We start from the raw sequence: 25,849 nt of genomic DNA on the forward strand, positions 1-25,849 counted from the left end.
CCCGCGGGCCCCAAGACAGCAGAAGGAAGGGCCGGGTTGAGACACAAACCAGTTCTAGGGAGCTGGCTGGAGAATTCGCTCGAATTCTCACACACTCGTCAACCCGTCCATGGTGGTGATGGGCTCGTTTCTGGGTGTGGGTCCCAGAGCGAAACCCGCTGAGTTAAACGCCTCGTTGAAAGACTTTGCCAGCAAACTGAATATTGAAAATAACAACAGTAGCTGTGATGGTTTGTTGAGAGTGAAGGGGAAAGTGCGGCCATTGAACGCGTCGGGGGAAACTGAGGCACACATGGGCTTAGTAAAAACATTACAGAAAATGCCCCCGTTTGTCACAGGAGATCTGAGGAACACTGGGATGTGATGTCAACGGCAGAAGAGGAAGTGATGTCAGATGCAGAAGAAGGGGCTACAGAAGACTTGAGGCACAACAGGAAGTGATGTCAGTGGTGGGACAGGAAGTGATGTCAGAGGCAGACGCAGCCTCTAAGGGAGGATTAGAACAGAACAGGAAGTGAGGTCAAGGTGGTTGCCAGGGCGATGCTGGCGCTGGTGGTGCTGGCACTGCCCCTGCTGGCCCCGGGCACCGTCCCCTGCCTGCGCTGCTGGCCGGACACCGCCCGCTACGTCCACTACGACATGCGGCTGCTGCTGGGGGCGGCCCGGCCTGGGGGGGCCGCAGGGCTGGAGAGGGGGCTCAGCGCACTCATCTTGGGGAAGGACCCCGGCGTCCGGATCATGGGTGAGTATCATGGGACCCTCCCCACAACCCCCCCTGCCCTGCCCCCCCATGGTGTCCCCCACTGAGACCCCTTTCACCAACTCCCTCATGGTGACCCCTGCTGAGCCCCCCGACTCCCCCATAACAGCTTCTGATGAGCCCCCCCCACTCCCTGCTTCCATAGCTCCTCCCCTTCCCTGCAACACAGCACCCCTTTTGCCCCCCCACCGCACGCGACAAAGTGCCCCCTGCTGAGCCCCCCGCACCTGTGCCCCATAGCCCAGTGCCACCTGTGCGCCCCCCCACCCGGCTCCCCGCAGCCCTGCGCCCCCTGTGGGCCCCACACCCCACTCCCCGTAGCCCTGTGCCCTCTGTGTGCCCCCCCCGCTCCCCGCAGCCCAGCGCCCCCTGTGGGCCCCCGCCCCCACTCCCCACAGCCCTGTGCCCCCTGTGCGCCCCCCCGCCCCACTCCCCGCAGCCCAGCGCCCCCTGTGGGCCCCCCTGCCCCACTCCCCACAGCCCTGTGCCCCCTGTGCACCCCCCTGCTCCCCGCAGCCCTGCGCCCCCTGTGGGCCCCACATCCCACTCCCCACAGCCCTGTGCCCTCTGTGTGCCCCCCCGCTCCCCGCAGCCCAGCGCCCCCTGTGGGCCCCCGGCCCCACTCCCCACAGCCCTGTGCCCCCTGTGCGCCCCCCCACTCCCCGCAGCCCAGCGCCCCCTATGGGCCCCCCTGCCCCACTCCCCACAGCCCTGTGCCCCCTGTGCATCCCCTGCTCCCTGCAGCCCTGCGCCCCCTGTGGGCCCCCAGCCCCACTCCCCACAGCCCTGTGTGCCCCCCCACTCCCCACAGCCCTGCGCCCCCTGTGGGCCCCCCGCCCTGCTCCCTGCAGCCCAGCGCCCCCTGTGGGTCCCCCCGCTCCTTGCAGCCCTGCGCCCCCTGTGGGCCCCGCTCCCCGCAGCCCAGTGCCCCCTGTGGGCCCCCCCCCGCTCCCTGCAGCTCAGTGCCCCCTGTGGGCCCCCCTGCCCCACTCCCTGCAGCACAGCGCCCCCCTGAGTCAGGAGGAGGGGCATGGTGGGTCCTTCAAGGGCTGTCGGGCAGCAAACCTCTCCTCTGTCCGGCCACAGAACGGGAGCGGCTGGAGCGAGAAGCCGGGAAGCTCTTCTATCGCCTGGACCAGATCATCACCCGCAACCGGCAGGGTGAGCGCCGGGGCCGCTAGCCAGGGGCCCAGCCCCTCCTCCGCCTGCCCTGTCTGCCCCGGCCGGAGGGAGCAGCAAACCCCGTGATGGATCAGGGCTTGCCTTCCCCTCCCAGAGCCGGGGAGGGAACCCAGGTGTCCAGGCTCCCAGCCCTACTGCTCTAATCACTAGCCCCCACTCCCCTCTCAGAGCCAGGGAGAGAACCCAGGTGTCCAGGCTCTCAGCCCTCCCCCCCCCAGTAACTAAGGGATGACAGAAGTTGGGACTTTTGCCCCTTTTGATCTGAGCCATTAGTCAAAATTCAGGGTCTTGTGGCCCGTTGCCAGAGAAGATACTGAACCCTAAAGTCTAAGGCCAGCGGGGACGATCTGATCGTCTGGCTGGTTCCCCCCACCAGCTCCGGCTAGCACAGGCCAGTGCCCCACCGCAAGCGCTGAGCACAGCAGCCTGGATTAGACCGAACCAGGGCTGGAAGTGCAGTCAGGTACCTTGGGGCTGATCCCCTTTCGTCAGTCGTATCCTGGCCCCCTTGCAACTCGAGCACCAGCCAGGGAGGGAGAAGGTCCCGTGGCCCCTGAACACTGCAGGAGATGGGCTCTTTGCTCACAATCCCACGCCTCCTCCCTCACAGCCCTGTGCCCAAAAGCTCTCCCGGGTGATTTGTTCCCTCATGTGCCTGGTCTCTGTCGGGGGCTTCGTTGTCGCCTTCGCCCACTTCTCTTTCCCCCTCCCCTAACATATGACCCAGCCAAGCCCCAGCAGTGGCCTTCCCGGGGCCACGGGGCAGACCCCACCGCCGGGACGCGGGGGGGGGAGGGTTCTGATTACTGGAGGGACTCCACCTCCCTGCGGGACGTCACCGGAGGCCATTTCCTAGCTGCATGTACCCCAGGGGCTAGGTCGGCCCAGCCTCGGCACACACAGGGGGTGGGGGGAGCGACGTCACCCTGAGTTTTAACTGTGGCCCGCGCTCGAGTGGCCTCGTACGAGTGGGTCAGCTCCAGGCCGAGCACGGTGCTTCCTTCCCAGCTGTGCACAGGGGCCAGGCCTGGCTCAGATAAGGCGTGTGACACTCGGCACCCCCCACCCCCAACTCTTCCCCTCCCCTCCCCCGCTCCTGCCCTGCAGATCCAGGGCGCCTGATGAAGGAGGCAGTGCTTGAAAAGCAGAACTTCACCCAGCGCCTGAGAGCAGCGTCGGCAGCCGTCTGGCAGCAAGGTACCCACTGCACCCACCCGCTGCCTGAGCCAGTGCCCCTCACTCCCGACCCGCAGCCCCGGCTAGCCCGGCCCTGGGCTCCCCCCAGCTCCTCCGGTGCCCCTCACTCCCGACCCGCAGCCCCGGCTAGCCCGGCCCTGGGCTCCCCCCAGCTCCGCCGGTGCCCCTCACTCCCGACCCGCAGCCCCGGCTAGCCCGGCCCTGGGCTCCCCCCAGCTCCTCCGGTGCCCCTCACTCCCGACCCGCAGCCCCGGCTAGCCCGGCCCTGGGCTCCCCCCAGCTCCGCCGGTGCCCCTCACTCCCGACCCGCAGCCCCGGCTAGCCCGGCCCTGGGCTCCCCCCAGCTCCGCCGGTGCCCCTCACTCCCGACCCGCAGCCCCGGCTAGCCCGGCCCTGGGCTCCCCCCAGCGCCCCTCACTCCCGATCTGCAGCCCCTGCTAGCCCGGCCCCAGGCTCCCCCCAGCTCCGCCGGTGCCCCTCACTCCTGGGTTCTCTGCCCGCTCTGGGAGGAGGGTGGGATCTAGTGGTTAGAGCAGGGAAACTGGGAGCCAGGACTCCTGGGTTCTCTCCCTGGCTCCGGATTCCTGGGTTCCATCCTGTGGGGGGCAGGGCGGAGGGCACGAGGGAGCTGGATTAGGGGTCGGGGCCGTTCTACCTGCTCTGATCCGTGTCTCTCTCTCCACAGTGTGCAGCGCGTCCTGTGGTGAGTCCAGCCGGCCAGCTGCCTCCTGGGGGGGTGGGCAGCTGCAGCTCCTGGAGCCCGAACCCACCACTCGTGTCCTGGGCCAGCCGCCAAGTGGGGCTGGATCCACCCCCCCCCAAAGCTGACCCCTGGGGAGTGGCCCCCAAGAATGTGGGGGGCTGGGCCGTCTCCTCAGGGGGATCTAACAGGGTCCCCCCCAACAGGCAGGCCCAAGCCCTTTGATTTGTCCGAGTGCGATAGCTGTCAACGCCTCCAAGCTCGGTGCAGGGACCAGAGGGTCTGCGCAGGTAACCCCCAACACCCCCCAGCCCCTGAACCCTTACATCCCCCCATGCCCTGCACTCCCCATGGCCACCAAACCCCTCACAGCAGTTCCCCCAAACCCCAACACCCCCCAGGCCCCCATACCCCTCACAGTTCCCCTGAACTCTGGAACCCCCCCAAATCCTCCCACAGCTCCCACAAAACCCCAGCCCCCCCGCCCCAACCCTTCCCCACACCCCAGCCCCAAAACCCCCAAAATTCCCCTGAACCCCAGCATCCTCCATAGCCCCCTGAACTCCCCCAACCCTTTTTCCAGTCTCCCCCCCACACCCCGTTCACCCTCTAGTACCCCCCACAGCCTCTTATAGTTCAATCTCCCCACAACCCTCCAAACCTCAGCACCCTCTACCCCCCTGAACTCTCCCCAGCTTCCCCATCACCCTCCGGTGCCCCCCCACAGCCTCCCAAACCCTTCATCCTCCTGAGCCCCCCCCCCCCCAAGACCCCCAACCTCCTTTCTGCCTCCAATTCCCAGCCCACACCTGGCCAGGCTCCCCAACTCCTGCCCCCTCTTTCCCCCAGGCACTGCTGTGATCCTGGCCGTGAGGCTGAGCCTGGTGGGACTGGTGCTGGGAGCCGCAGTGGGGTGAGTGGGGATCAGACAGAGGGGGGAGGCGGAGAGGGAAGTGGGACCCAGGCGTCCTGGGGGAAGAGAATGGACATAGGCCCTGATCCAACCCTAGGGTTGGGGGGAGGGGGGTGGGGAATGGGGCCACTCTCCTCTAGGGGGTAATGGCTCCGGTCTGGGTGGGGGCTGGCTGGCTGTGGGATGGGGCCACTCCCCTCCTAGGGGGGTTGGTTCCAGTCTGGAGGGGAAGAGGGCTGGCTGGGAGGCACCAGCCTGAGACCCCTGGCCCTGGGACAGGGCCTTTCTTTGTTACAGGAGGCGAGCAAGGCTGGCGGGGAGCACAGAGGCCGAGAAAGGGCTGGTGGCAGGAAGGACAGAGCCCCCCGTGGAGCAAGGGGATGGGGCCCCTGCAGACTTGGGGAATGGGGCCAGCATGAAGCCAGGAGACGGAGGCCCAGCAAACTTGGGGAATGCAACCCCCATGGAGCAGGGGGACGGGGCCCCCACGGACTTGGGGAATGGGACTCATTAAATGTTGGCATCTTTTCCCATCCCGGCTTTTCTGCAGAATGTGACTGAGCTGCTCCCCCAACTGAAACCCCCAGCTGATGAGCCCCTCTACCCCGGTATCCCGCCTCTCTCACCCCCACAGGTCCCTCTACCCTATATCCTGCTTCCGCCAACCCCACAAGCCCCTGTCCCCCAGTATCCAGCCTCCCCCAGCCCCCTCTACCCCACCTCCCTCAGCCCCACGGGCCCATCTACCCCAGTATCTGGCCTCCTCTAGCCCGCACTACCCCAGTATCCTACCGCCCTCAGCCCCACAGGTTCCACTACCCTGCCCCTCCTCCCCCAACCCCATAAACCCATCTACACCTGTATCCCACCGCCCTTGATCTCACACCCCTGCTGGCAAACACCCTGCCTGACCGCAGGCCTCGCCCTGAACCTGGCCGTGAGATGAGATTAATCGAGACCCTCTCCCCAGCCCCTACCTCCCCCCACATACTCAGATATCTCATGTGACCCCCCTTATACATACCCATGCCCCGGCCCCTCCTGCCTGGCAAATGCCCTGGAACCCCCCCGCAGCCCCACACAGACACCCCATCAGTGCCTTAGAAGAATCTCACTTTATTATTAATTCATTTGAGCACGTTCTGCGTACACTGGGGGAGAGGGACACAAATGGGGGCAGGGGAGAGGCAGAAATCAGATGGGGGACCCCTCCCCACAGCAGGGGGTCAGGCTTAAGGATTAGCCCCCCTTCAGAACCCCCCCAGACAACCACAGAAAAGGATCTAACATTGCTGGGGGTTGGAGAACTGGGGGGGAGGACAGTCCCCACCCCCCTGCAGTTGATTGGTGAAGGGAGTGGGGGGCACAACTGGGAGAATTCATACACAGGCTGTGATTGAGAGGGGAGCACGGGGGGCATTGGGGGACTCTCCGCTCCAGTAGGGGTTGAGTTGGGGGGGGGAAGAGAGCCAGGTTCATGACATCACAGCCACTCACGCAAGCCAAGCCCCCTGTCCCCCCCCTGGAGGGCAGCAAGAGGGGAGGATCATGCTGCATGGGGGGGGGAAATCAGGGATTACAAACATATGGCCAGAAGGGGGCACGGTTGATGATGCACATCTTATGTGCGGGGGGTGGCAGGGAGAGGATGTGTAGCTCAGACCTGGGCCCCCCAACAGAGGACTGGCTGGGTCCAGTCCTGGATTTATATCGCAGTGCCGGCCCGGCTGGCCCTGCTCCATAACGCTGGGGGGTGGGGGGGGATTAAGGCAACCCCCCCACCCCAACAGCAAGTCTCTGGGAGGCAGGGCAGAGGTCCAGTGGCCCTGCCCAGGTGACTGCAGAGGAGACACTGGCATGGGGGGGGGGGGTCATGGCGGCCATCGCTGCCCCACCCCGGCAGCAGAGCCCCCGCACATCCCGGGGGTCGTCTCTGGAGCTGCCGTTGGAGGTTGCTGCTCTGGTCCCCTGGGTCCACATCAGGGTGGGGGGTCAGGAAGCAGAGCCAGGGGCGGGTGAGCATGGATCCCACCCCTGGGATCTGGAGCAGACTCAGTCACGGGCCAGGGGGCATGGGGGGAATGTCCCATTAGCCCCTGGGGCAGTCAGGTGGGCCCTGGAGGGGGTGAGATGGCCGGGGGGCAGTAGTGTGATAGATGGGGGGGACTCGAGTGGGGCAGCTATAACTTAAAGGGGCAGCAGCACCCACACTTCTGGGAGAGGGGGCAGGGCTTGGAGGCAGAGCTTAGGGTGAGGTGTGGCCTCAGTGGGGGTGGAGCTATGCAGGGGGAGGGGTTTAACACTGCCCCCCTGCCCCCATTTATGTATTCTCAGGTAAGTGGGGGGGGGGTACTGCCCATGAAGGGGAGAATCTGATGCCACACCCAGCAGCCCCGCCCACCTTCCGCCCCCCCCCCCCCGCATGGGCTTCCCCAGGGCTCCCTCCCCCTCCCCTGGCAGCCTCTCGGGGGGCTCCCCTCTCTCATACCCCCCACCCCCAGGCCAGCCCCCTTATAGCAGGAAGGGGTTTGTGTTGCCCATGGACTGGGCAGAGGCGCTGGTGGGCACAATGGGCTGGGGGGGCATCATGGGGGGCATGGCCATGGGGGACAGGCCGGGGGGCTGGACCCCGATCATGGGGGAGACGGAGGCAAGGGGCACGACCGGCCCCAGGGGGGTGACTGAGACCATGGGGGGAGCGAAGGGGGCAGCGGGGGGGGCCCAGCCCCATGACGGGGCTGACACGGAGCTGGTTGAGGGTCAGTGAGGTGGGCTGCGCCGGCTGGAATGGGTTGGTGGCCAAGGCGCCAGCGGCTGCTCCTGGTGCTGACACCACGGGCGCGGGCGCCGTCCCTGGAACGGAGGGAGGGAGGGTGAGAGACCAGCCACACAGCTGGGAGAGAACCCAGGAGTCCTGGCTCCCAACCCCCTCCCCACAACCACTAGGCCCCACTCCCCTCCCAGAGCCGACAGAGAACCCAGGGGTCCCGGCCTCCCACCCCCCCTGCTCTAACTACTAGGTCCCACCCCACTCCCAGAGCCAAGGAGAGAACCCAGGCGTCCTGCCTCCCAGCCCCCCTTCCTCTCCTCCCCTCCAAGAGGCAGGGATAGAACCCAGGCAACCTGGCTTTCACCCCTCTCCCCCACATCACTAGACCCCACTCCCCTCCCCTCCCCGAGCTGGAGAACCCAGGCGTCCGGCTGGGCGCTCACCTGTGGCCAGGAAGGGGTTGGAGGTCTTGGTGCTGGGGGGCGCGTGGGGTTTGCTGAGCAGCGAGTCCAGGTCCACCAGGGCAGCGTTGGGACCCAGGAAGGACTCGGGGGTCTTACGGGTGGGTTTGGAGGCCTCGGCCAGCGAGCCCCCGACAGCCGCCATGTCGAAGGTGCTGGGGCTCCGGGCGCCGGCTGAGCGCGAGACTGGCACCTCCCCGGCCAGCAGGTCCAGCTCCCCTGGGGGGCAGAGACAGAGGAGGTGCTGAGACACCCACCCAGTCCCCCTGGGCAGGCAGAGCGCTGTGGGGCTGGGAGGGGCATCCTCGTGGTAAGCCCAGGCGCTGGGGAAAATACTGACTGGTCCTGGCCCTAGGACAGACCTGGTGGGACCCACGGCAGACACCCTCCTGGTCTGGCAGCGACCCACTGATAACCCTATAACCCGCCCTCCGGACAACAAGGAGTTAAACCCACCCCCCTTCCCCACATCCCCCAAGCACCGGCCCCCATCTGGCCCCAGGGCGGGGACTGGCTGGCTCAGGCCCCCATCAGGAAGGACGTATTCAGTACCCACCCACCCCCCAATTTCCCAGCAGCCCCGACACACACGCAGGGGAGCGAAGTACAGACGGTGGAGGGAAGGCAATGCGGGGGGAGGCAGCCGGGGTCCCCCCCAACCCACCTGTGCTGCTCCCTGACTTGGGCAGCACCGGGCGTAGGCTGTCGAAATCCGAGAACTCATCCGGCTCGAAGGCACCACCGGCTGGGGGTGAGGGGAGGGAAGAAGTGAGTTATGGGGAGCAAGGGAGAGTCCCTGCCCCAACCCAGCCCCACTCCAATCCCAGAGCAGGGGAGAGAACCCTGGCTCCCAGCCCCCCTGCTCTAACCACTAGCACCCACTCCCCTCCCAGAGGCAGGGAGAGAACCCAGGCGTCCTGGCTCCCCTCGATCCGTGGCCCACCCACCTGTGGTGCCATTGATGCTGGCTTTCGAAGGCGACCCTCCCCAGTGGTCGGGGAAGGTCTGCGCGGGGGCCCAGGGGTCGGCCGTGGGTTTCCCCTGGGGGGCTGCGGCTGGGCCCGACGACCACGGGTCACTGGCAGGGGGTGCTCCACTCACTGCAACGCCCCCAACTGGAGGAGAGAAAAGCAGTTAGCAGCCAGGGCCAGTGGCTCCCATACCCTCCCTGCCCCCCCCCCACATACACTCACAATGCACTGCAGGCTGTGGGGCAGGATGTCAGCAGTGGGTGCTCTCCCCATCAGGCAGTGCTGTCCCCGATGCCCCATGGTGGTGCTAGGGGGCACTGTGCTGCAGGGAGCTCTGCAGGGACCACTGGGGGCGCTTGGCAGGGGCACTCTCCCCAGCAGGCAGGGTTGTTTCACCACCTCTGCTCCAGGACTGGCACCGACAATCCCCAGGGACGGGCCAAGGAGGTGTCTCGGCCTGGGGGTCACCATCTCCCCGCTGTGGGGCTCTTGGGGCTGATCCGAGCCAGAGGGCTGCTTCCCCAGCGCCACGGCCCCATGGGGAGAGTCAGGATCCAGCTGGGCTCTGTTTCCGGCCCTGCCACGGCCTCCCTCTGAGCCTCTGTTTCCCCATCAGGGACGCAGATACCACCCTGCTGTGGCAAGAGCTTTGATAGCTCCCCTCACCCCTCCTGCCCCATTGATTTCTGTGGGGGATACAGATTTGCCCCTCTTGCACAGGGATGGAGCCACCCAACTCCCCCACCCCTGCGCGCTGGGACCCAGCAGGAGCTGGGGTCTCCAGTCCAATGTGGATGCTGTGGGGATCGAGCATTTTTTAGTGACAAAGGCAGGAGGGGGCTGGCACCCAGGGACCGAAGTGACGGGCACAACGTGGAGACGTACCAGGAAGGGGGGAAGGGCCCGTCCTCTCTGGGTTCCAGGGGTCAGAGCTGGCGACAGCTGGGGGGCCCCCCCAGGGGTCTCCCGGGGCCGTGACGGCGGCAGATGCCCCCCATGGGTCGCCAGTGGAAGCCACGCCTCCAGGGGTCCCTCCCCAAGGGGCAGGGGCAGGCGGCCCCGTGGGAGCAGGCACAGAGGCACCCCAAGGGTCAGTGGGGGCAGGGGGACCCCAGGGGTCCCCAGCGACAGGGGGGGCTGGCGAGGTGAAGACATCAGCCAGGTCCATCAGCGACGACTGCGGGAGAGAAACCTGGTGAGACGGGGCAGCTGGTCACCCCAGATATACCCCGAGTCTGCCCCTAAATCTGGGGCCCTGCTAGACCCCATCCCCTGCCACAGATCCCACCCCCAAGTCAGACCCCAACCAGCTAGACAAGGGGTGGGCAAATTTTTTGGCCCAAGGGCCACATCTGGGTAGGTAAACTGTATGGCAGGCCATGAATGATCACGAAATTGGGGGTTGGGGTGCGGGAGGGGGTGAGGGCTCCGGCTGGGGGTGTGGACTCTGGGCTGGGGCTGAGGCGTTGGGGATGCAGGAGGGTACTCCAGGCTGGGACCGAGGGTTCGGAAGGCAGGAGGGGGCTCAGGGCTGGGGCAGGGGCATGGGAAGAGGTCAGGGGGGCAGGCTCTGGGTGGCGCTTACCTCAAGCGGCTCCCGGAAGCAGCAGCATGTCCCCCCTCTGGCTCCTATGCAGAGGCGCAGCCAAGCGGCTCTGCGCCCTCCCCCATCCACAGGTGCTGCCCCTGCAGCTCCCATTGGCCATGGTTCCCGGCCAATGAGAGCTGCGGGGGCAGTGCTTGGGGCGAGGGCACCATGCAGAGCCCCTTGGATGCCCCTATGCGTAGGAGCCGGAGGAGAGACATGCGGCTGCTTCTGGGACCCAAGCAGACCCATGGCACATGCGGAGCGGGCAAGCCCCCAGCCCTGCTCCCCGGCGAGAGCTGGATTAAAACATCTGAAGGGCCAGATGCAGCCCCCGGGCTGTAGTTTGCCCACCCGTGAGCTAGACATCACCCCAGGCTCCGCCCCTGAATCTAGGCCCCCTGCTAGACCCCACCCCCTGCAAGAGGCTCCACCCCCAAGTCAGACCCCCCCCACCCCCGATAGGCCCCACCCCAGGCTCCACCCCCAAGTCAGAGCCCCCTGCTAAACCCCACTCCGTCTCCACACCCAACTCAGACCCCCCAACCTGAGCTAGACCCCACCCCAACCAGCTAGACCATGCCCCCCGCCCCAGGCTCCATCCCCACATCAGCCCCTCCCCCCAGCTAGCCCCAAAGGGAGGGGTTACCTCCTCGCCCTTGGCCGGCACTGCCTCCTTCTTGCTCTCCTCGATGGCCATCTGGAGGCGCAGGTCATCCCCGCGCCGGATCCGCTCCTCCTGCCGGGGAGGCAAGGGAAATGGGGGGGCATCAGCGGGGAGGGGCGGCCCAGCCCCAATCGGGGGCGGGGGAGGGGAGCTGGAGTACTCACCTACGGCGGGCCCGGCAGTGTTCCCAGCCAGGGTTCCCTATAGCCAGGGAGGTCGCTGCCTGCCCTCAGCCTGACTCCTATCCCATAATTCCCTGGCAATGCAGAGCAGGCTGTGGCATCGCTACTGACTGGCATCTACAGTGTTAACAGATCAAGGCCCGCCCAGAGCTGGGGACTGAACCCAGGAGTCCTGGCTCCCAGCCTCCCCTTCCCCCCACTCTAACCACCATACCCCACTCCCCTCCCAGAGCCAGGGAGAGAATCCAGGAGTCCTGGCTCCCAGCCCCCACAGACCCCACTCCCCTCCCAGAGTGGAGGACAGACCCCAGGCGTCCTGGCTCTGCATGGCTGTGCCAGCAGAGGCTGCTACCAGTGCAGTGGGTTTCGCTCGCGGTGGGCCGCGTTACGCCATATCCCCACCGGGGCCGTCGCTGGTCCAGGACCCCGGTCCAAGGAACGGCATGAGAAGAGCCGGCAGCAGGACTGCGCGAAGCAAATTGGAGAACTTGACCCCAAGCTCCCACAATTCCCAGCCAGCGCCGGGATCCCACCACCCGCTGTGGAAATGGGCCGGAGGGCAACGCAGGGTCGTTTACCCACGGAGCACCCCGGTGTGTGCCAGGGCAGGGGGAGCCGGCAAAGGCAGCCTGTGCTCTAACGCCTGGCACAAACCGCCCAGCGCAACACCTGCCGGGGCAACGCCGCTTTGGGAGGGGATTTGCTGGCTCAGCCGGGCCGGCAACTCCCCTAGTCTCCAGGGAGTAACCCCTGCTAGGCAGCTCTCAGACCAGGGAACCGTGTTTTGCTCTGTTGGCCAAAGGACTCTGCGGGTAGAAACTCCACCAGGTGGGTTTGCCAGCACGGCTGTTAGCCAAGGCTCGAGCTCTGTGGGGAAAAGGGCAGCTTGGCCAGGGGGACAGGTGTCCACAACCATCGGCAAAGCCCGATCCGCCCCCATGGGCCCCGGTGGGCAGGGAACAGCCACAGCGCAGGGCGCACCGGGCACGCCCCTGATCTGCACCGTATGCCGCCCACCCATTCCCCTACTCCACCCACTATGGGCTCCCTGCCCTGCCATCCGCTGCGGCCTGCCCCACACAGTGCGGCTCCCCGGGGGCTAGAGAGGGGATGGAGTATAACGTGGATCCTTTGTGGGGTGTGGGGGGTCCTCAATTCTCTCCCCTCAGCTGCAGTTGGGGACATGGCCCCCACCCCCCATCAACGCCCTATAGAGACTGTATAAAAACAGCCCCCCATTGAGGTTTGGACTCCTGAGCCTACAGCAGTCCCTCCCCCCAAAACAGACACCCTCCCCAATCTGGTGCAGCCCCCATCCCCCCAGGCATGGCCCCCCCAGCTCCCCTCAATTTTTCAGCTGTGACCACCCCCCCCCCCCAGAAACCAGGTACAAACCCCCCCTACCCTGTGTGCCAGCTGAAGCTCCGGCTCCCCCCCCCAACTTCAGGCATACGAAATTAAACACGAAGGCCAGACAAGATCCCCCATGTCCCACCAGGCTCCCCCATATCGGGACTGGCCCCCGCCCCACCCCAAATCAGGGATCCCGAGGTGGCAATTAACCAGAGCGAAAGCTGGGTGTGGAGGAAGGACAGACAGAGATTAGCGCTGGATATGAATCAGAGTGAGGATTAATGGGGAGGGGCTGTTAGAGCACAGCGGCCGCAGAGAGACCCAAACGACCCAGAGAGACCCAGCCAGAACCTTTCAGAACCTTCCGCTGCCTCCGTTCGGGGTGGGGGGATGACAGGATCTGGGTGCGACCAGGAGGGATCCTGGCATCATACCTCAGAATTAAAGAAGGTGCAGAGAAGTGATGAGGGGCCCCGGGGGAGCCAAAGCGGCCCCCCAGAGAGGCCAGAGATCGGGGATGTTTCAATCTGGATGGGAGGGTGGGGGTCGAATTTGGGAGAAGGGGCTGGGTGGGCCCATTTGGCAACACTGCCCGGCAGCCCAGCCAGCACCCAGGGATCATGAGATAGAGGGGGATCGGGGGCCCAGGGCGAGGGAGAGAACCCAGGAGTTCTGGCTCCCAGCCCCCCTGCTCTGTCCACTAGACCCCACTCCCCGCCCAGAGCTGGGGACAGAACCAAAGCTTGAAGCTCAAATTGCTCCATCCACCACTAAAATGCAGCTAGTTGCACGTTGAGGTGAGACAGCTGTTTAAGGACCGTTTGGGACAGGAAGTGATGGGGGAACTGGTGGAGAGCGTGTGGATTTAGAGAGGCAAAAGGGGATGATCCAAACTGGGATTGGGCCCAGCCACCAGGGTTCATGCCCCCGACAGGGGAAAGCTCACCTGCTAAGCACTTCCAAGTGTGTGCAAGGGGGGCACGCAACCAGGAGACCACCCAACAGCACCCAGGAGCAAAACGACCCTGGCACCCAGAGGGACTGAAACTGACTATGGGCAAAACTGATCCAGGCACCCAGAGGGACTGAAAGGGACCAGGAGAGAAACTGACCCTGGCACCCAGAGGGACTGAAATTGACCAGGAGAGAAACTGACTAGAAAGTTCACCCCCTTTTAAAAGCATCTTTTCCCTGGAGGAGAGAAAAGCCCTTCGAGGTGATGGCGAGCAGTGAGTGGAGTTAGCGCTGATCTAGTCGGGGGTGGGGGTTAGTGCAGTGGGGGAGGGGGAAGGCCGGCCCACGCTCCCATCAGGGGGAGGGTGTTAGATCCTCCGGGGGTCGGCTCTAACCTTGTCGTGCTCCTCTTTGCTCAAGCTAAGAGCGAGCTGGAGCTGCAGGTCCTCTTCAGCGACGGCGACAGGGGGCTGGCGGGGGCGGAGAGAGCAGAGAATGAAGGCGCAGCAGGGCACACACCCACACCGGGGGGGGGGGAAGAGGGGAGGCTTGGTCCATGGATAGGAAAGCAGACAGGACCAGGTGGGCCCGTAACTCCCCAAAGTCCCCCTGGGGAGCTAGATGCACAAACAAGGGGGCAAATGCAGGAGAGGTGAGAAAGAAAGGGCATATGATGCCAGGGGGCAGTGGATGGGAGAGGGAGCGCAGGGGGCAAAGGAGGGGGGCAGCAGACGGGGAAGGGGCGCGAGGGAGCTCATGGTGCCCGTCCCAGGCAGAGGACGGGGCACAGGGGGCCCGCGGAGTCGGGCCCAGTCAGGCATGGCAGTGGGTGGGGGGCAGAGGATGGGGGTGCAGGCAGACACGGCAGTGGAAGTGCAGGAAAGGGATGGCTGGTTCTATTCTTGTCTAAGCAGACAAGTCGTGGTCTGTTCCAGGGGAGCAAATTGTCTCATAAGGGAAGGGGGTGCAGGCTGAGCTTGGATGAATGAGAGGGGGCTGTACAGGACCCCAGCTGCTGCAGAGAGGATCAGGGGGCCGACCCTCCCCATCTACAGCCCCTGCTGCGGGGGTGAACACAGATCTGAACAGGCCCTGGTTCTTTGCCCCGCAGCATTGTGGAGGTTTATTGGAGGGCCTGGGGGCAGTACCCCCACTGTGTGCAGATGTCCCCCTGCCCTCCTGAGACCTGTGTACCCTAAAACAGCCCAAGATCTCAGACAACCCAGGCCAAAAAGAGACACCCCCAAACTGAGATGCTATGAACCCCAGCCCCCACCACCAGCCGGCTTTCCCTGGTCCCCACCCCACTGTACCTGCCCTCCCCTGCCCCAACACCGACGCAGGGGAAGGACCAGAATTCAGACCCACTGATACGCTGAGCAAACACAAGCTTGCTCCTGTGCGGGGGACTGCCTGGCTTGGGGGGCAGAGAATGGGGCATGGGGCCTTTTCCCTCTGGGGGTGCCAGCCACGATCTGGCCGCAGGGCAGGGACTGGCTGGCTCAGCGGGACAAGAAATGGGGCACGGGGCTTCTCCCCACTAGGAAGTGCCGGCCCCGCTCCAGCAGCACTGAACCAATCCATGCCTTCGCTGAGACGAGCTGGGCCGGTCCCAGCCTGGCACCCAGTGTCAGAGGCAGCCTGGCCACGATCGGGGGCTAACGGGCACCCCCCCAGGACGGCAGCAGGGAGGCCAAGGGCAGGACGCCACCCTGGGAGCAGACGCCCTCGGGGTGGGGGACGATCACAGCTGGCCCTGGCCCAACCAACTCTCCAAGAGCCACCACGGGGGCCCCATCTCAACCGGCGTCTCAGGATCCATCTCCCAGCCCCGCCAACCGTCCTCCCCCCGCGCCCCGCAGCCGCCGGTCCAGATTTACCTTGCTCCTTACCTGCTCCGCTTCTTCCTTGCTCATGGCCAGCGCCAGCTGCAGCTGCAGCTCCTCCTCGCCGCTGCTCTGCGGCCAGGCCTGCTCCACCTCTGCTGGGGCACTCGCAGCTGAGGCTGAGGAGGCTGCGGGGGAGAAGGGGTTAAACTGTCAGCCAAGGGCCCAAAGCCACGGGCAACGTGGCCCCTCCGGGGTGGGGGCTGGGTCCAGGGGACCCCTTGCCCGGCGCTGGGACATGGCCCCTCTGGGGTGGGATGTGGTGGCTGGGTACGGGGGACCCCTCGCCCGGCGCTGGGACGTGGCCCCTCTGGGGTGGGGGCTGGGCATACGGGGACCCCTCGCCCGGCGTTGGGACGTGGCCCCTCTGCGGTGGGGGCTGGGTATATGGGGACCCCTCGCCCAGCACTAGGACGTGGCCCCTCTGCGGTGGGGGCTGGGTATACACGGGGACATGGCCCACTCTGGGGTGGGACATGGCGGCTGGGTACAGGGGGACCCCTCGCCCGGCGCTGGGACATGGTCCCTCTGGGGTGGGGGCTGGGTATACACGGGGACATGGCCCCTCTGGGGTGGGGGCTGGGTATACACGGGGACCCCTCGCCCGGCACTGGGACGTGGCCTCTCTGGGGTGGGGGCTGGGTACAGGGGGACCCCTCACCCAGTGCTGGGACGTGGCCCCTTGGGGGTGGGGCGTGGGGACTGGGTGCAGAGGGACCCCTTGCCTGGCGCTGGGACGTGGCCCCTCTGGGGTGGGGCACAGGAGCTGGGTACATGGGGACCCGGCCCAGGGAGGAAGAGGCCGGAAGGCATTTGAGGGGCACCATGAGAACCAGCCTTGGGATTTTATTTTTATTTTCAGAGAGGAACACGGACGCCCCCAGCACTGCCCCAGGGTATCAAGAGCACCCCCATTGATCTCCCTGCAGCACGGAGGTCCTGGCGAGCCTCTCTGCACAGGCTCCAAGGAGTATGTGACACCGCAGGGCTGGGGTAGGGCCGTGGGGCCCAGGGAGCAGATGGCCCCGCCTGTCTGGTAAACAAACAGCCGAGAGACCAGCTGATGTCAGCCAAACAACCCACTGATGAGCAACAGCCCAGTGGGCAGGGAGGGGACGCTGGGTCAGGTGTACAATCCCCCTTGGGCCCCCCTCAGACTCCCCTCCCACCCCCCCAGAACCCTTCCCTCCCGTCTCCCCACACGCAGACCCCCACCTCCTGTCCTCCCACCCACTCCAATCAATAGCCCCCCCCCCAACCACCACTGTTATTCCAATCCCCTCCTCCCCACACATACTTCACCAACTTCCCCCCAGGTTGGGCTTGAGGGGCCCCAGGAAAGCAGGGGGAGCCCAGGGCTGGACTGGCAGGGGGCTGTGAGTTGGGAGTGAGGGACTTGACTCCAAATAAATGTTATTGTTATTAGCACCATGGACCATGTGGGAGCAGGGTGAAGGAGAGTGAGTTGTGTGTGTGTGGGGGGGTGTACATGTGGAGGGGCCTGGGTTGTGTGTGGGAGAGTGTAGGTGGGGCACGTGTGAAGAGGGGGCTGTGGGGCTAAGCACCCGCTCTCTCACCCACAAACCCAGCTCACACTTCAGCTTGGCCCTCAGCGCCTGCCAGGGCTGGCTCCAGACCCCGGTGCCACCCCTCAGCCCCACCCCCAACCGGTGCTGGGGGCAGGTCGCCGTGGTGCCAAGGGACAGGCGGGCTCCCCTCCCCCGCAGACACCGTGGCACCAGCTGTCAGCCCTAGTTAGCCGCCCTGCTGAACGGGACGCCCTCCCTCGTGCAAAGCCTGCATCCCCCAGGGAGAGGTGCCCATGTCTGCCCCGGGATCTGCCCCAATGAGCTGACTGCCCCCCAGGCCAATGAATTGACCGGGGGAGGGAGGACTGAGAGACAGGGAGGGGGCAGCTCTGCTGAGGGGGACACAGAGACATGTACCCCATAGAGGGAGGATGAGCGCAGAGGAGCCAACCCGGGGAAGGGGATGGGGACCCCTGGCTGTAAGGCTGGGTGGGGGAAGGGCTATTGAGCACCAGGAGCCATTGAGGCAGGCAGAATGGTGTTACTGTCTCTTTAAGGGCTGGTCGTTCCCCCTCCCTGCCCTTATCAGCGCTGGTTGGCAGAGGGCCACGAAGGTCGGTTGGCAGCTCAGTCCCCAGCTCAGTCCCGATAAGAGCCGTGGAGCAGGGCGGGATCATCAGGCAAGGGACTGGGGGAAGGGACATGTCTGTTCACCCCTTTGCTGCTACCCGCTGGGGGAGCCCAGGGCAGGGCTGGCAGGGGGCTGCGGGGCGGGAGCAGCTTACTCAGCAGCTGTGTTGGCTGGGAGGGGTGCCATGTGGGAAGCAGGGGGCGGAGCCAGAAGGGGTGAAAGGTCGCACATTGGCAGATGCCAGTGGGCAGAGGACTGGCACAGCCTCTGACTGGCTCCAGACCCTGCCCATCTGCATCCTACATGTCCCACCTCCCCTCAGGGTGGGGCACAGCTCCATCTCCTCTGGTTGGGGCAGGATCAGCCCCCCGCTGCCCCGGACAACCCGAATCGCAGGCTCTGAGCACCCCCCGGGTGAACCCTGGGGACAGCGGACGGGGCAGAGCTGGGGGGGTTCAGAATTCACTGTCGTCAACAGCCACCAGGCAGGGAACCCGGATCTGCCTGGGCCAGGGGAGGGCAGAGGGGGCCCTACACATGGCCCCCCCAAACCGTACAGCAGGCACCTGTGCCCCACAGCCGTCACCGAGAGCCCCACAGCGACCACCCAGAGCCTCAGAGCCTCCCTCCACCCCCCAAGCCCAACAGCTTCCACCCACCCCACCGGGTCACCGCCCAAGCCCCACAGCCATCACCCAGCCCCCCTGAACCTGACCCATCCCCCCTGAACCTCATAGCCACCCCCCAAGAGTCACCAGCCCCCCGAACCTCAGAGCCCCCCCAGCCCCATAGCCGTCACTCGCCCCCCTTCCTCCCCAGGAGTCACCAGCCATCCCGAGCCTCAGAGATGTCCCCTGAGCCCTCAAACCTCAGAGCTGAAGGACGAGCGGGACCCTGGGGCAAGCAGGGCCTCGTTTAGGACAGGAAGTGAGGGAGGACCCCAGCTCCACCCAGGCTGGGATCTGAGTGAGGTCCTGGGGGAAAAGGCGAGGGAAGGAGCAGGGACCACCCACCAGCCCCGGCTCACCCGTGGAGGTCTGCGCCAGCTTCTCCTTAGTCTTGAGGGCGTGGGCCCGCTCCTCCTTGAGCCGCTCGTCGTCCCGGAGCAGGGCCACCAGCTGCTTGGCCTTCTCCCGCACGTTGACACCCTGGTCCTTGCCGTCGCGGTCGACGTACTGGAAATCCTTCAGCGTCTGGATGGCGTAGATGTTCTCCTTGCACTGCTGGGCCACGCGCTCCGAGCCCGTCTTGATGAGGTACTCCATCAGCGTCATGGCCTGTGGGGCAGGGGTCAGACACACCAGCCTCAGCCACGCAGCCCACGCACCGCCCCCGCCACCCAGGGCCTCTACCTACCTCCACCCAGCCCAGCCCTTCAACTGCAGCCCCCCAAATACCCCTCCCCTTTTCCATACAAACCCTGCACGGCACACCCAAACACCCCACAGCACGCCTGCCTACCACCCACAGAGCCGCTCCTCATACTCCACCCCTTCCTAGGCGTAGGGCAGGCAGGAGGGGAGCAGGGTCCAGTGGCTGGGCAGGGGCTGGGAGCCAGGACTCCTGGGTTCTATCCCCATCTCTGGGAGTGGGATCTAGTGGTTAGAGCGGGGGGGGCTCGGTTCTATCCCCAGCTCTGGGAGAGGAGTGGGGGCTAGCGTTTAGAGCAGAGGGGGTGGGGAGCCAGGACTCCTGGGTTCTCTCCCCAGCTCCAGGGGTGGGGGCCAAGAGTTAGAGCAGGGGGCTGGGAGCCAGGGCCCTGGGGGCGGCACCTTGTAGACGTGGCGCCAGTTCTTGCCGTGGTCGTTGAGCCGTTTCCAGATCATGCTCATGATCTCAGAGAAGGCCACCACGTTGTAGGTGAGGTCGGCGATCTCCGACATGAGCGAGCTGGACGGGCCCCAGGGATCATTGGACGTGGCCTCCCGCACCTTGATCTCCGCCTCCGAGTAGTTGTGGACGATGTTTTTCATCTGGCGCCGCAGCGACGAGGTTGACATGGTGGGGGTGGGACGCGGGGGCAGCCCAGCAGCGGGGCGGCTCCTGATACCAGTCCTGGGGGGCGTGAAAGCTCCCTCTGTCTGTACAATGGGGGGGAGGGGGAGGCAATCCCAGTCCCGGGGGGGGGGGCAGGAAAACCCCCTGGTTCTGTGCAATGGGGGGCCCCAGATCCCAGTCCTGGGGGAGGGGTGGGGGGGAGAGCAGAAAAGCTCCCAGGGTCTGTGCAATGGGGTGGAGCTGGCACCAGTGGCTGACAGGGAGGTGGTCAGGCTGCTATCTTTGCCCGGGACGGCACGGGTGATCCGGGCACGAGCCGCATCTGCAACACAGAGAGAGCGAGATCAGTGATTCAATACACCCAGAGCAGGGCCTGAGGCCAGCATGAGATGCAGCAATGGGGGCTGGGAGCCAGGACTCCTGGGTTCTGTCCCTGGCTCTGGGAGGGGTGTGGTGGCTGGCGGTTAGAGCAGGGGGGCTGGGAGCCAGAATCCCGACATTCCCTCTGTGGGGGCAAGCCCCCCGGGCTCCATCGATTCTTCCTCACAGGGAGCATATACGGGGGGAGGGCTGGCGGGAGGGCAGCACTAACCAGGCTAAACAGCGCAGCTGGCCGGGGGGAAGGGAACAGACCCAGGACAGAACATCGCCCGACGGGAGATGACACCCGCCCCCCCCCCCCAGACAGCAGGAAGAGCCAGCTGCCACCCTCCAGCGCCCGCAGTGGAGGGGTACCAAGTGCAGTGGGAATTCAGCCCTTTTGGGGACAGGCAATGGACCCTCATATAAAGGCCCTGAGAAAGGAAGGGGTACAGTGGCACTAGGGCTCCACCCTCCAGTCATGCTGACTCCAACGTCAGCCGCATCACAGCCTGGGGAATAAGAACATAACATAAGAATGGTCGGACCAAAGGTCCATCTAGCCCAGTGTCCTGTCTTCCGACAGTGGCCAGTGCCAGGTGCCCCAGAGGGAATGAACAGAACAGGTCATCATCAAGTGATCCGTCCCATTGCCCATTCCCAATTTCTGGCAAAAGGGGTCACCAGATAACCAGCCCCCACCCCAGAGGGGCCATGTCCCAGCACCAGGCGAGCCCCAGCCCCACCCCAGAGGGGCCACGTCTTTATGCCAGGCAAGGGGTCCCCAGATACCCAGCCCCTGCGCCCCACCCCAGAGGCAGCCGCATCTCCATGCTCTGCGGAGCGCATGGGGACCATGGCCGCAGCACCGAGCAGCGTGTGGCTCGGCGCAGAAGGAAGGAAATCTCCGGGCATCCTGGCGCCATGACTCACGACTCAGAAATGCAGAAGGCCTCACTTCCTTCCCCTCTGGCTGCTCCCAGCTGGGACAAGGGCACCCGTGCGGCTGTAGACCACCCGGGGAAGGAATTCAGGTGACCCCCTTCTCACCATCAGAGCCGGCACAATGACCCAGCGGTGCTCCTGGGACTGAGCTGAGGGGCCAATGAACCAGGAGACCCCTCCCCATGTTCCTGTGCAGCACCTTTACCCCACTCCCCCACTGCAGCCTGAAGCAGGGCAGCTCTCTGGGCTGGGGGCTGCAGCCACTGATGCACCTGTCTGCATTGAGAGGCCAGGGATAGATCCCGGGAATCCTGTCTCCCGGCCCCCGCACCCCTGCTCTAACCACTAGACTCCACTCTCCTCCCAGAGTCGGGGAAGGAACCCAGGCATCCTGGCTCCCTGCTCTAACCACTAGACTGCATGGCAAGATGCGTAAGGCAAGTAAAAGGCTGAGTGCTGAAGGTTGAACAGACAGGCGAGCGCATCCCTGTGGCAGCTGAAGGGACGGGGTAGGCCGGGGCAGTTCAAAGGACAGTAGCTCTTCATTTTAAGGTGATCCCAAGTGACATGCCAGGCCCTCCTTTACCAAGCCCCACAGGGTTCAGTTCAGAAAACAGCCGCGCATCCCATTCCTAGAGTTTGTTGTTTACATTCTGGTAGTGACTTGAGGCCCTAATGAAGATCAGGGCCCCGTCACGCCAGGTGCTACCCAGATACAGTCACTGAGATTGGGGCCTCATCATGCCCGGCGCTGCCCAGACACAGACTCACTGAGATCAGGGCCCTGTCACACCAGGTGCTTCCCAGACACAAAATCACTGAGATTGGGTCTGCGTCGTGCTGGGCACTGTCCAGACTCAGAGTCAGCAAGATTGGGGCCCCATCATGCTACACGCTGCCCAGACAGAGTCACTGAGACCACCGCAGGTCTCCTATCCACTGGATCTCCCCAGCCTGAAAGCCCCTGTAACCACACACTGTCAGTAGGGCTTGTCTTAGCTCTTCCCCAACCCACGCACCACCATGCCAATCCCAGGAGTCTCCGGTGCCCTGGTGGATCCAACTCCCACCCAGCCCTGGGGAGCGGGAACCCCGCCTGTTGCCCATCCAGGGTGTGCACAGAGAGACCCAGGAGCTGAACAGGCTCTGGTCAGTTTCGTGGCAGCTGTGAAATTGACCAGGGTGGCAGGCGCAAGGATAGCTGATATAGGCCATGGGGAGGCAGGGGAGACCTTCGCACTAGCCAGTCTGGCTGCTCACATCAGACCCTCACTAGCCAAAGGACCACGGGCCAGATGGGCGCCCCAGAGCTGCACCCGAGGGAACTCCCAGCACCAGCTGGCAGGGCGAGTGCTGCAGCGACCAGGTGCCTGCTCACATTTAAGGCCCTGATGTCAGGCGTGGGGCTGGTTTAGAAGCCACCCCCCATCCCGGTTCTGCCATGACCCCTACAGAGGCAGCGACTGCCCCCGCCTCTCTGGGACAGGGGCAAGTACCCCAGGCACGGCGGGGTTTGGGAGCAATGGAGACAGATAGAAAGGAGACAGCAGCAGATGACAACACGCTCGCCGGGATATGTGCAGCCCTGCCCCAATCCCCTCTGTAGCCCGCCAGCTGCCCCGGCCCCCAGGTGGCTGTGGCCAGGAGATTGCTCTCTGGATGGGGTGGGAGCAGATGGGTACATGCCAGCACAAAGGCACTTCCAAGATGCACTCGGGGCAGGGGGATGCAATAAATCATCCAGGCCTTATATCACCCCATGGGGCAGCTGGCCCCCCCCACAGCACCAGCAGTACATATCAGGGCCACACACACACACCCCTACTCTGGGCTGTCAGCTGAGACGGATCTGCACAGAGCACAGACAGGGAACCACCTGAGACACAGCGCTGGGCCAGGGGATTAGAACCACTCCCTATGCCGGTCAACACCATTGGCCAGTGGACCCTCCACCTGCCTAGGGCACCCCCTGGCCAGCCCCACTTCTCCTTCCCCAGGGTACCCCTGGGGCCAGCCCCACTGCCTCCCAGCACTGTGTCTCCAGGGCACCCTGCAGGCCAATTCTTCCCTACTTCTGAGCACTCCCTCTCCGGGACCCCCAGGATCAGCTGCCCCCAGTCACGCTCCACGCCTGGAGCTGGTCTGAGCAAGTGACTCCCTCCAGCCCCCAAGGGGATTACAGTGTCTCAGCAAGATGCCCTCCCACCCCAATCTGGGCACAACACTGGCCTCTTCTGGATTCCCCTCATGGCCTCCTCCTTCCCACTTTGCAGCCCTCCCACACCCTGCAAAGCTGGTGGGGGCACAAGAGCCTGCCCCATGGCAACTCCTGGGGCCCGGATCCCCCAACGTCAGGTAGCATCTGCCTCTTCCTTGCCTTCGGCAGGCTGCCCCCCTGCCCTGAGCCAAAGGCACCGTCCCTACCTCCCCTCCTAGTCCGGCCCTCCTGTGAACTCTGGCCAGCACTGTGCGCGCTGCGCAATGGGCCCATCAAAGGGGCAACAGGCACCAGGCACCTGGCTCGCAGCGCTGGCTCAGAGAGACTCCTCCCCCTCCTCCTGCTCTCCCCTGCCTGCAAAAAGCAATCAGAGCAGAGGGGCGCCCTGTCCCCATCCCTGATTGCTGGCAGGGGGCAGTGCCCAGGCCCGGAGCCTTCCACAGGAGGATCCCGAAGCACCTGGCCAATATACAGTGTGTGTGTGTGTGTGTGTGTGTGAGGGGGAGAACCAAGCCCTCTTTCACAGGTGGGGGAACTGAGGCAAAAAAAGAGTAGTGACTTTCCTTTAAATTCACAGCAACAAAGCCAGGAGCTAAACCCAGGAGTCTGGACTCCCAGCTCCGCCCGCTCTAACCACTAGACCCCACTCCCCTCCCAGAGCCGGGGACAGAACCCAGGAGTCCTGGCTCCCAACCCACTCTAACCATTAGACCCTGCTCCCAGGAGAGCTGACAGCAATGCCAGAGACTAGACTCACCGTGCAGGCTTCACCCCGTGGAGAACTCACCTCACGTCTCCCGTTGGGGGGTGAGGTGGAAGCCTCTCAGGTCACCCAGACTCCTGGGTCCGCTCCAAGCTGCACCCCAGGGAGCGCGGGCGGCTCTGTAGTCCAGTCTGCACTGGGGTGGGGAGGCTGGTGTCTCCTCCTGGCACTTCTCCCCGTTACCAGGGCCTGGGGCCGGCCTGAGCTTCTGTGGGCACCTCCTGTCGGGAGTCAGGCCCCAGCGGGCGTCCGAGGCGGGCGGGCAGGGGAGCGGCGGAGCCCCCTGTGTCCCCCTGGAGGTGTCGAGCCCCCCCACTGCCCTGGGTGGGGGTTTCAGGGGCAGGGAGGGGGTCTCTCGCCCACCTACCCACCCCTACCCCTTACTACCTCCGATCCGCCCCTGCAGCTGGGTTGAGCGAGGGCCCGGGGGGGGCATTTCCGGGGCCCCTCCGCCGGGGGGGAGAGGAAGGTGCCCCCCGCCCCTGTGTTGGGGGGGCCTCTGGGGGCTGCTTCGCTCTGACTGGTGGGATTCCCCTTCCCCGTGGGTCCCTAACCCCTGGGCAGGGGAGGGGGGCTCACCTCGAAGTCCCTGGTAGGGGGGGCTCTGAGGTCTGCGGGGGGGGCTGGGCCCCTCCCTAAGGCGGTCCCTGGGGGGTGGGGAGTTCAGGGCAGCGGGGGGGGGCGGGGGTCTGTGGGGGCCCTTGGGCGGAGTGGGGGGGGCTCTGGCCCCGCCCCGCCGGGGGTCCCCGCTCGCTACCGCGCGAGCACGCGGGGGGGGGGGGCCGCTCTAGCCCAACTCTATGGGCCCCGGAGGCTCCGCGTCCCCGCTCGGCGCTGGGCTGAGGCGGCCGCGGCTGCTGGACCCTCCGCACCGGAAGCGGAAGCCGCCGCCCACCCGGCGGCGGCGGCGGCTTCCGCCCTCCTCAGCGCCGGGCTTCCGCCCTCGCCGTGGCGTCACTTCCGGCCGCTCCCATGGAGACGGGCCCCGGCGGGAGGGGCGGGGAAGGCGGCCGAGCAGAGAGACGGGAGGAGGCCGGAGGGGCGGCTGCGGGGCAGCGCTGGGGCGGATGTTCCTCCCCTGGCCCGCCCCAGTGACCCCTTGACCTGCCCATGCCCAGCATGGTGACCCCGTGACTTAGCCCGAGGGCCTCTTCACCCGCCCCAATGACCCGCCTCTGCGCGGCAGGTTGATGCCTTGACCCCGCCCAATGACCCCATAGACCCCGCCCAATGACCCCTCAACCCCACCCATTGACCCCGCCCAATGACCCCCTCGACTCCACCCATTGACCCCGCCCAATGACCCCCCTCAACTCCACCCATTGACCCTGCCCAATGACCCCTCGACCCCACCCATAGAGCCCGCCCAGTGACCCCAGTGACCCCGCCCAATGACCCTCTCGACTCCACCCATTGACCCGCCCAATGACCCCCTCGACTCCACCCATTGACCCTGCCAAATGACCCCTCGACCCCACCCATAGAGCCCGCCCAGTGACCCCATTGACCCCGCCCAATGACCCCTCGACTCCACCCATTGACCCTGCCCATTGACCCTCGACCCCACCCATTGACCCCGCCCAATGACCCCCCTCAACTCCACCCATTGACCCTGCCCAATGACCCCTCGACCCCACCCATAGAGCCCGCCCAGTGACCCCAGTGACCCCGCCCAATGACCCTCTCGACTCCACCCATTGACCCAGCCCAATGACCCCCTCGACTCCACCCATTGACCCTGCCCATTGACCCTCGACCCCACCCATTGACCCCGCCCAATGACCCCCCTCAACTCCACCCATTGACCCTGCCCAATGACCCCTC

General features: G+C 65.5%; 2 protein-coding genes across 7 annotated transcripts; one reads left to right on the forward strand and one right to left on the reverse strand.

Moving 5' to 3' along the window:
- Nucleotides 1-5: 5 nt before the first annotated feature.
- On the forward strand, nucleotides 6-5,855 carry TEX51 (testis expressed 51). Of its 6 annotated transcripts, none has more exons than XM_043501231.1 (8): nucleotides 6-742; nucleotides 1,847-1,921; nucleotides 3,050-3,139; nucleotides 3,825-3,842; nucleotides 4,046-4,129; nucleotides 4,689-4,752; nucleotides 5,050-5,162; nucleotides 5,211-5,855. In XM_043501231.1, exons 1-8 carry the CDS (start codon nucleotides 541-543, stop codon nucleotides 5,264-5,266), a joined length of 702 nt encoding a protein of 233 aa, XP_043357166.1. In that variant the 5' UTR covers nucleotides 6-540; the 3' UTR covers nucleotides 5,267-5,855. The 6 variants fall into 6 exon arrangements, with proteins under 6 accessions (XP_043357166.1, XP_043357168.1, XP_043357169.1 ...); XM_043501233.1 differs by having other exon boundaries at nucleotides 5,050-5,146; nucleotides 5,219-5,855; XM_043501229.1 differs by having other exon boundaries at nucleotides 240-742; nucleotides 5,032-5,162; nucleotides 5,211-5,473.
- Nucleotides 5,849-24,666, reverse strand: EPN1 (epsin 1). The gene is given in 12 exon segments (XM_043501186.1): nucleotides 5,849-7,470; nucleotides 7,472-7,605; nucleotides 7,966-8,202; nucleotides 8,648-8,728; nucleotides 8,931-9,098; nucleotides 9,840-10,131; nucleotides 11,189-11,278; nucleotides 14,091-14,165; nucleotides 15,576-15,709; nucleotides 18,769-19,018; nucleotides 19,514-20,061; nucleotides 24,050-24,666. Coding segments are annotated over 11 exon segments (1,896 nt in total). The 5' UTR covers nucleotides 19,742-20,061; nucleotides 24,050-24,666; the 3' UTR covers nucleotides 5,849-7,263.
- Between the last annotated feature and the right edge of the window lie 1,183 nt (nucleotides 24,667-25,849).

This window comes from Dermochelys coriacea, chromosome 23 (genome assembly GCF_009764565.3).
Source record: "Dermochelys coriacea isolate rDerCor1 chromosome 23, rDerCor1.pri.v4, whole genome shotgun sequence".
NCBI classification, from domain to species: domain Eukaryota; kingdom Metazoa; phylum Chordata; order Testudines; family Dermochelyidae; genus Dermochelys; species Dermochelys coriacea.

What these genes read in the sequence shown, in the direction of transcription:
- TEX51 (XM_043501229.1), top strand. Translation starts at nt 541, where the DNA reads ATGCTGGCGCTGGTGGTGCTGGCACTGCCCCTGCTGGCCCCGGGCACC. An exon ending in CATCACCCGCAACCGGCAGG is followed by an intron (nt 1,922 to 3,049) that starts GTGAGCGCCGGG and finishes CCTGCCCTGCAG; the next exon opens with ATCCAGGGCGCCTGATGAAG. An exon ending in GTGCTGGGAGCCGCAGTGGG is followed by an intron (nt 4,753 to 5,031) that starts GTGAGTGGGGAT and finishes GCCCTGGGACAG; the next exon opens with GGCCTTTCTTTGTTACAGGA.